Raw genomic sequence first — 9926 nt, 5'->3', positions numbered from 1 at the left:
ATAATTGCGATTTTAATTGGTATGATTAAGGGATGTTAGATATTCATGATTATTAGAAGCTATGTGTTGCTTTGTATTGTTTTTGGTTTATAGTTTGTGCTTCTTTGTATTGCTTAGATTGTAGTCACTATCTTGCCTTGTGGATCTACCCTTGTAGAAGTGTCTGATATATAATATAAACCATTCTGCTGCTCGTTTGCATTTCTTTCTTCAAAGATTTTATTTATTTATTTATTTATTTTTAATATGACTACAGGTTAAACAAGGAACCGCCTAATCTGACTTTTAGGAAGAAAGATAAAGGTGGAATTAATTTCACATCAACGGTGGCAAATACACTACTTGACCTTGAAACAGTGAAGGCCATTTGTGGTGAATACAAAATTCATAATGCTGATATAACTCTTCGGTATGATGCAACTGCTGATGATCTCATTGATGTAATCGAGGGTAGTAGAATATATACACCCTGCATCTATGTCGTGAACAAGGTGGATCAGATAACACTTGAAGAACTGGAGATTCTGGACAAACTTCCTCACTACTGCCCAATTAGGTAACCTCATATTTGGTGAATTCATTGTATTCTAGATTCTAGTTGCTATACTTCTCATCCTGCTTCATCAGTTATATTTTCTTCTTAGACATTCTTGCCTTTCTTGGCCTTTGTGTGGGAAGACAGTTTGTGAGTGCTGTTGAGCAATGTTGTCAGGTCGTCTAGGCAAGTTGAGGTGCTAGTTAGCTGTAGAGTTGGCACGGCGCCAAGGAAAACTAAGGCGTTGGAGGGTTGTCTAAGCGTTTAGGCGACAAGTCGCTCGCCTAAAGGCGAAGAAGGCGCCTGAGGCGACCAAGCATTATTTTTTATTCTCCCTCTTTTAACATTATTTAGTATGCTACATATACCTTAAGTGTCATAAAAAATCAACATTAAGCCACATCAAGCCATCAAAAATCAACATCAAGCCATATCAAATCATAAAAATCAACATTAAGTCATAGAAAACAACATTTAGAGAGATGCTCATGTTTTATAATAAGTTTGACTGGTCAAATGATATTATTATTATTATTATGATTATTATTATTTATTATTACTATTATTATTTTTTTAAATTAGAATTTTTGTATTAGGTATAGCACAAAATCAGTTTTCCAACAAGTCTAAAATTACTTAGGGCCCGTTTGGTATCGTTTCGTGTCAAAAACGAAAATTTCAGTTTCTGTGTCAAAACGCAGTTTTTAAACGAAAAAATGGTGTTTCAAAATTTCAGATTTTTATCGGGAATTTTTTTTTTTTGTAAAATGGAACGAAACTGGGAAGACGGAACTCCATGGAGTTCCGTCTAATCTCGTTTTTTCAGTTTTTTTTTTCACTTTTTGTTCCAAAAAAACAGAAACGGACCATAAGTGCACCAAACAGAAGATTTCGTTTTTTTGTTCCAATAGAACGAAAAAACTCCAGAAACGTTTTTTTAGAGCGATACCAAACGGAGCCTTAAATTTGAGGTATAATGACAAAGTTATGTTCTGGTCAAACCTATTTTAAAGTGCATGAATGCTATTAAAATCGCTTGAATGAAAATAGTTTTATGGACATCAAAAGAAAAGATTATTTTACCGGACTTTTGGTTTTTAGTAATATCTTACCATGATAAGATTTATAAAATTTTTATAATTGAAAAAAGCCCCAACATTTGAAAGTTGAAAATTGCCCTTACAACCAAAAATCCAATTTTTGTTTTTTGACGCGGGGAGGGGGGGTTTGTGACTTGTTATCCTTTTGGAAATTTGATTTTTAAACTATTTTTAATGGATTCAAATAGGGGGTATTTGGTTATTTATGAATAATATCTAAAGTAAATGAAAAATAAAAAAATAAAAAAAGTAAAAACTATAAACACATTTACTTAACTGATATTTAACATAAATAAGTGCCAAAATATAAGGCCACATGCAGATCAATAAGGCAACGTCTTGACAACTACGGTTAGCTGCCAGGAATAAGGAAACCTAAAGCACCTAGGCAGAGGCCAGGGAGTTAAGGCACTTAGTTTCAAGGATGGGGGGGGGGTATTTCCATAATATATGGTTGATATATTGGGGTTATAATGTCATTCTAGTAACTATTGTAACAAAACTCAAGCCTAACCAGAACCTGTGAAGAAGAAGAAGAAAACAGAAAGAGAAATAGAGAGACAATAGAGAGTATGTGCTGAGAACCACAGTAGGCTCAACTTATGCCTATTGTGGATAGACAACGTTTATTTATAATGTTTAGTTACAAAAATAGAGTCCAAGTAAAACTGCTACTTTGAGTAAAACTCAAGTTGGAAACCAATAAGGAAACTGAAACAAGATATAAATACACATGACATATCCCGTTAGGGACAAACCCCCAATTATGACTGACCACTAACACTTAAAGTACCGCAGGACATATCATAACAACAAAGGCTTGGCTTGTATTGTATATAACACAAAAGAGAACATATGTATAAATAGTTAAATACATCTAAAACCCAGCAAATTCAATGATAATCTCTTTTAGGACATTTGTCTAAACACATTTCTCCCTCTCTCTCTCACACATACACACCTGGTCCCTTATTGCCTCCCACTCTCTATTTTTTTTTTCCAAATGAAAAAAAGAGAGAGAGAATAGATCCAGTACAATTTAGGAGGTAAGATACAAGATGGATACACTACCTCAATCTTGATACCTTGCAAAGAGAATATATATGGTGGGACCTTCTTCAAATCTTGACAATGTGTTGGTGTTCAGATAATATTTTTGAATCCTTGCCATGTATGGTAATGGAAGAATGATTTCTCATATCTCCGGACTCTACGATTCCTTGACATGTTCCCCATTTGTGACAGTTGAGTCTGGTCAATCTAGTGTAGGATTTGATCAGTTACTTGAACACAATCTGATATAGCTTTGGGTGCTTAATTTAGTATTTTGATGTTTTCAGTGACTCTAACCATGAAAAACCATGGGCACTGTTGGATATTAGGGGTATTGTCTGAACTGGCGACATGTCAAATTCCAGACTCAAATTTAGTCAGAAACCCTCTTGTCTGAAGGCATAGCCTCCCTATGTTATGTCCACACACAGCACATAGTCCCCCTACACCATAGCACCCTCTTGGATTTGCTCAATGCTTTGTTTTCACTTGTGGCCAACTTTGTGGGCTAAAACTTGACATGTGAAAAGGGGAGCTTGGGTTCTTCAACTCCCTGAAACTTATGATTCAAATCAATATCCTGTCACAAATCACGATAACTTACCAATGGAATTTCTTGAAGAATCATCCACTTAGAGATTTGAAGGCTGGACTACTGGTCCGCAGTCCAGCAAACATATATTTCATGTATTTATGCATAAAGAGGCTTAGGACATATCCAAGCCCCTCTTTTTTATTTTTTTGGTAGAATCCAAGCCCCCTCTTTGAGAGTTGTGTAAAAGACAGATTCTCATCAGTAACAATGGATTTGGAATTTTGGAGTTTGTTTCTCCTTTTCTTCAAATTAATATAAGGTTAGATTCAAGTGTGGTTGAGAGCACATTGAATTTTGATTAAGTATACTAATAGAAGTGGACACAGATTAAATTTCAATAAAAATTTCAACTGGCATCTTGTTTCCAGAACATACCATCTCTGGTAATATCCATGCTTCTCTCCCCCCCAAATGCAACATACTTGTTCTCTCCTTCCATTCCTTCAGTGGCAGGATTCCGACTTCAGTTAAGTACCGACATGACTTACTACCTTGGACCTCCAGAACAACTCCCTCTTTGAAGTCTGAACTCATCCACCTCTAAAGGCTGAAGCATTCAAATTTGAGCAGAAGCTAGTTGAATGGATCCATTGCATCTTCCATCCAAAAGTTCCTTTATTCTTCTGTTTTAGGAAGATCACTCTTTTGTGGACTACCTGTGACGTAGGCTTCTTTATCTAATTTCCTCAAAGAACCATGTATAACCTTATAAAACAGAAATTCGTTGGATCTATTGAAAGGTTATTGAGTTTATAATGTGATATAAACATCATGAAAAAGAATGACGAAGAAGGTTGATTAATTCTAAAACCTGAGGCTTCTTGGGAATTCCTCTCTCTGTGAATGGGAATAGGGCAAATGCTACAAAAAGGAAGGAAAAATCAGAACTTTACATGACATTGACATATGTGCATTGTACTAATTCCTTTGTTTGATTATATCTTTGTATAAATATTTTCTCCTTTGTATTTGAGGTCAAGAAAACATCCACCTAATTTCCATTGCACAGTATGACGCTATAAATATCTGTCAGTAGCTTTTTCTACATGATTGTGATGTAATTTGAATATCACCAGTAACAATCTAAAACCTAAGTCACCACATACTATGATTATTCTGTGATGACTAATATAGCCCTGCATTCTACATAATCATTGTATTGTAGGATTACATTTTTTTTTTTTTTTTTCTTTTTTTTTTTTTTTTTGGAATTTTAAAACTGAAAACAAATTATGTATGTCAAAACAAATCCAAGAGGTTTCTATGTTGCATACAAACCCAAATCCTTGTACAAGGTCTGCTTCTACTGTTAAAATAGAATAATACCAAAACTTGTATGCATATGAGTTGTGGCTCTGTGTAATCTTCTACACAGTGTATGCATTACGCAAAACCTTATCATAATCTCATCAATTTCAGATTGATTAAGGTCAACATCCATTGGCAGCTCTCAACACACACTCTTACTCTTCTACACGTGTGAAGTTGTGGTTATGTTTATAATTTGTGGTAGAGTTTAGTCAATGTGTTTACAAGTCATAGTGCTGTTTAGTATTTTTGGTGGTTTTTAGTTTTTAAGTAGTGACCAACATTGAGAGGGGGGGGGGGGTGGTGTCTTTTTTTTGGATTAAGTTGTAATTAGTCATGATTCTTAGGAGTCATAAACGTATATACCGCTGCTCGCGGTTTGCCTAAATACGCACAGACCACCCGGGGGTCTTTTACTAGTGTATGTGCGTATGTAATATACATATATACTGTTGCTCATGGTTTAGCTAACTACACAAATCGTGAGCCTCTTTTTATAGGTTCTTGTTTATTATATTTGATATTGTCACATGATATCAGAGTGATGAAGAAGAAAAAGGAAAAGAAATTCCATCAGATGCGGTTTCTCCTCTCTTCCTCTGCTGCACTCTGTTTTTGTTAAGAATATGCGTATTCTTTGTTAGTAAAATATAAAAACATGGATTTTTTGTTGATGAAGCCTGCTGTCTGTGGTCCCTGTGTTGGCCTTATTGATTTGCTTCCCTCTGATCTGATTATCAGGTGGAGTGGAATTTTCGTTGCCTTACACGATTCAGGGCAGATGTGTGATATGTTGATCAGGAGTGGTGAGGTAGCTTCTCCTTCTGTGATTCAGCAGTATTCTAGTTCTGGGTTTGTGGTGACTGCGCATGTGGCTGTCAGGATCAATTTCTTTCTGGGGCTCTGCCTACAAAATCCCGGAAATTAGGTGCCCTGTTTGTGGGTTTCTTGTTTTTATTTCTGCTTCTCTTCATTCCTTCCTTGTCCTGGCATTAATGTGGGGCAGCTACAGGGAGTTTTCGATCTTCCTCATCCTTAGTTTTCCCATCCTGATGTTTGATGTATCGTTTCCTATCCCTAGGACAACCTAACCTATGCAACCTCTCTTCAAAAGCCAGCGTGGATTCAGAGGAACAGATCAAAGTGAAGAGCTGATCCCAGTTGTACCGCCCAGAGCTGTTTGCAGAAGTTATCACATCTTTATTACTTAGTCCTTGGGCCTGTTGCTGGTAGATTTTAAGTGGTCTTAGTGTTAACTATCAACCTTAAAATCCTGCCTTGATTGGAGTCTTGTGTGTGAAGTAGTGTCCATTGCAAGGTCTTGTATTTTTCCGCCTTGTGTTCTGGTCAAAGGTTGAAGACAGCCTTCCTCTCCTATTTTACGATATGTTACTTTTGGGTTTAATTCCTTCTTTGCCTTCTGTTTAATTTTCATTCCAAGTTTATCCCTATTCCATAATACTATTTCCCTTTGCATCCTTATCCCTTTTAATCACCATGTAAACCCTTGAAGAATCTGTTTTATTATTAAATCACCACTCCCTTCTGTAAGCATTTGGTTAATAGTTACAGATTTGCCGTTATATTGTTCCTCTTGGCTACCAGTTGATTGGGTAGGCCCATAGGCTATCAAAATTAGGGTTTACAAACCTCAGATTGAATCACTTGGTATTCATGCAATGTTGGTTTACTGCTTTTGATGCTATTGCAACTGTGCTTTGGTTGATTTATTTGATTCAATATATTGATGTTGTGCTGTGGTCATCCTCTGTGGCTTGTGGATGAGAGTATGATGTGTATATGGGAGATTGCTTCTAGTTTCTTAGTCATCAGATCCATTTTAATGCATCTCTTGGTAACATGCTAATTTGGTGAATGTGTCGTGAATTGCATGCCAGCCGCCTTTTGGATTTTCTTCCTTTTTTAGCAGTTCTTTTTGCTATACTCCTGTGCATTACTTGTTTACGTATAGTGCAATACATGAGGGGAAAATTGGAGCTTATTATCTGAAATATTTGAAAATTATGTTATTGCCTACTCATGTCATTCAGCTTATTTGAAGATTATTATTATATGCCCCTGTCGTCAGCAAGGTGTTTCCTTATGAAGATGTTACTAGTGGTTTGCAGCAACAAGATTGTTATTGATTGTTATTGGGGTTCGCAACTACCTTATGTTGTTACTTGTGGTTTGCAGCAACCTATGCTGCTCTTTTATCTAGCTTCGTTGTGAAGATTATTACTTGCCTTCCTTGAGAAGGTCTTCTGATGTTGCTATTGCTGCTATGGTATTTTGGCCTGCGGTTGGCATTCTCTACTGCTTATTTTGTTTGTTGATGTTTGGATTTATTTGACAAAATAAAAAAATTTCTGCTGTTTCTGCTAGTGATTGGTGTGTGTATAATGGTGTTACCACAAGAAGGTGTTTTTTCCTGTGGTTTTTTTGTTGTAGACCACCGACTTCTATGGTTGTCTCTTCAGGTTGAGTTCTATTGGTTATGTCTGTCTTTGTTGTTCCAAGCTGGAGCCTGGAATTTATGTGCTCCAGGTTGAGGGGGTGTTTCGAAGTTGTGGTGATGTTTAAGTACTCAACTACTCATGGTGATGTTTATAATTTGTGGTAGAGTTTAGTTGTGTTTAAAAGTCATAGTTATGTTTAGTATTTATACTGCTGTTCAAGTTTTTAAATACTGACTACCTTGGGGGTTCTTTTATGGATGAAATTGTAATTAGTCATGACCACTTTTTTCATGGCACCCAGGTGACCTAAGGTGTTGGAGGGGCACCTAGGCGTTTAGTATAGGACTTATATGTGACATAACAATGATATATTTAATTATGCTCATATGCAACATAAAAGCCATATCAATGCAATATGATATAATTATACTAGTGATGACCTAATATGAGAAAACCTAGCACATAATAAACAGAGCATAGGATCTAAAACAAAACAATAAACATAAATCAACGTAAACTCATGAAATATCGACAAGGCGTATTGTGCCCCTGGACCCAAGAAGAGTCTGGATGCCTGGACGCCTAGACAATATGTCATTGACTCTTAGGAGTCAAGTTACATAATACACTGCTACTTACGGTTTGGATAACTAAACGCAAACCATGAGCCTTGTTTTTTATCCCAATCAATCTCTCTCTCTTCTCCTCTTCTTTTTCTTCATAGATTCTAGTTATTATATTTGATTTTTTCACATATATTATTACTTATGATTAAAACCCTAGCTTAGCCCTTGCATTAGGATCAATTGTGTGGGTCTGGCTATCAAACAACAACAAAAAAAAAAAAACTCAGCCTTATCCCAACTTAATGGGGTCGGCTACATGGATCGATATAGAACGAAGTAGGAAAAACATCCAAACCAAAGGAGGGGGGGGGAGATGAAAAGATGAGAGTAGAAAAATGAGAGTAAAAGGAAAGAGGCACGCCCAGCAAGTCTAGGAGAAATTAAGCTAAATGGGATCAGCCACAGGGATCCTTGCCTTCCAATAGTTTCTATCCAAGGTCATACTTGGGACCAGAGTGGGACCAGATCAAGACTATGCATGTCCTTCCTCGTGCAAATTGCACCCAAAAAAAATTGAGGTCCATTAGTTAAAAGGTACCGAAATTTTTGAATAACTACAAAATATGCCCAAAAGTTCAGTTTGGAAAAATGAACTTTTGGAAAGCCAAAGGCCATTTATTCCATTAAGCAAGTCAATTAGAGTTTCTTTAGGGAGCATCAAAGTACTTGACAACTATCACTTGCACTAAGCTGAGTTTGCTTATTGTGGCTGCTTAATTCACTTGTTCCATGTTTGATTGTTGAGTTTTCTTCTATAGTGCACACCTGGAGTGGAACCTTGATGGCCTGCTAGAGAAGATATGGGAATACCTCGATCTAACACGCATATATACAAAACCCAAGGGATTGAATCCGGATTATGAAGACCCTGTAATTTTGTCCTCCAAGAAGAGGACGATTGAAGACTTTTGCACCCGCATACATAAAGATATGCTCAAACAGTTCAAGTAGTGAGTGTTCTCCTAGTCACTCTTTCTTGATTCAATATTATATTCTCTCTTCCTTTTTTTTTTTTTTTTTTGCAGCAAGTAAATATGAAGATGAAAGAACTGGAAGATGGTCTTTTTCTTTGCTGTGCAAGTGTCCTACATGCAGGCTCTGAAAGTCAACATTTGGCAGATCCCACCGAGGCTTTACACATTACTGACTTCTGATTTGTCTATGCTCTGCAACATATGTGGTACTATTTTATTTGACTATCATAAAACAAGGATCCATTAGATGGTTTGAATCATAAGATCAAAGTGGGATCAGCCAAATTGTTGGATTTTAGTTTTTCTGCATGTGCTGCACAGGTGACAATATTGGGGAGGATAGCTTTTCCTCTTTTTACCTTGTTCATCTGCTTGGTTTGAATTTATGCCTTTACTATGCCAGTTTTATATTTTAGCCTCAACTAACACATATGGTGACCATACAATCAGTGCATTGGTTTGGGGATCGAGCGTGAAACACAAACCCCAAAGAGTAGGCAAGGTTTGTTCTTTAATTCCCCCTCTCCTTAAAATTATTTCTTAACTGTGTAATTCCTCCCTCATGCTGATGACTGTATTTGATACTTGTCAGGAGCATGAACTTGAGGATGAAGATGTGGTTCAGATAATTAAAAAGGTGTGATTGAAGGAGATGAAGTCTAATAGGGACCTTGACAAGTTTGTTCTGCTGGAACTGGCAGTCCATTAGAAAGCTATAGTGAGCAAGAGAACTTTTTGGTAGTGAAGAAACCAGCATCATGGTGCTTTTCCTTGACTGGGTTTTGTCCTCTGTAAAATTCCATCACTTCGTGATTATGTTTGGGGCAGTCCCAATAGCTTAGAATTTTGTGAAGGTTGTGTATGACTAGCAAATGCATTACTTGAGTCAGCTCTCTTCACCTATGGTGACCTAACTCTTTGATTGGAAATCGTGGGGGAGAGAATATCATCATTAACCCTCCAATTGTTGAAGGTCTGAAATATGCTTTCTCAGTCCAATTAGAGGATCAGATCCCATGGGTTAAGAGATTCTTTTTACTGTGGGTGAAGGTGAAGGTGAAAGTGAAGGTGAAGGAAAACCGGTCCTTTGTTTATTGTGCTAAACAGAAAGATGCAGGACAAGTTTTGACTTGTGTTACATTCTGTCTTCTTTGCCAATGTGGGCAACAATGGCGGACCAAAGAATTTCCTCTTGGTGGGTCCACTTTTGTTAATATACATATGCATACATCTCTATGACAAAAATGGTAAATACCTTGGGGTCGCGAGCGATCTA

At 36.8% G+C, this 9926-nt stretch overlaps 1 protein-coding gene across 1 annotated transcript in view; it reads left to right on the top strand.

The window, feature by feature from the left end:
- LOC122074098 (developmentally-regulated G-protein 3) overlaps positions 1-9926 on the top strand; it is a 22792-nt gene extending 12866 nt beyond the window's left edge. The window contains exons 7-10 of the mRNA XM_042638933.1: positions 257-556; positions 8435-8626; positions 9101-9152; positions 9243-9926. Of these exons, the coding sequence (XP_042494867.1) occupies positions 257-556; positions 8435-8626; positions 9101-9152; positions 9243-9293 (595 nt within the window). The 3' untranslated portion in view covers positions 9294-9926. The remainder of the gene's footprint in view (positions 1-256; positions 557-8434; positions 8627-9100; positions 9153-9242) is intronic.

Source organism: Macadamia integrifolia, chromosome 3 (assembly GCF_013358625.1).
Source record: "Macadamia integrifolia cultivar HAES 741 chromosome 3, SCU_Mint_v3, whole genome shotgun sequence".
Lineage (NCBI taxonomy): Eukaryota > Viridiplantae > Streptophyta > Magnoliopsida > Proteales > Proteaceae > Macadamia > Macadamia integrifolia.
Note: the sequence above shows the minus strand (reverse complement) of the source record. Positions and strands in the feature narration are given on the sequence as shown.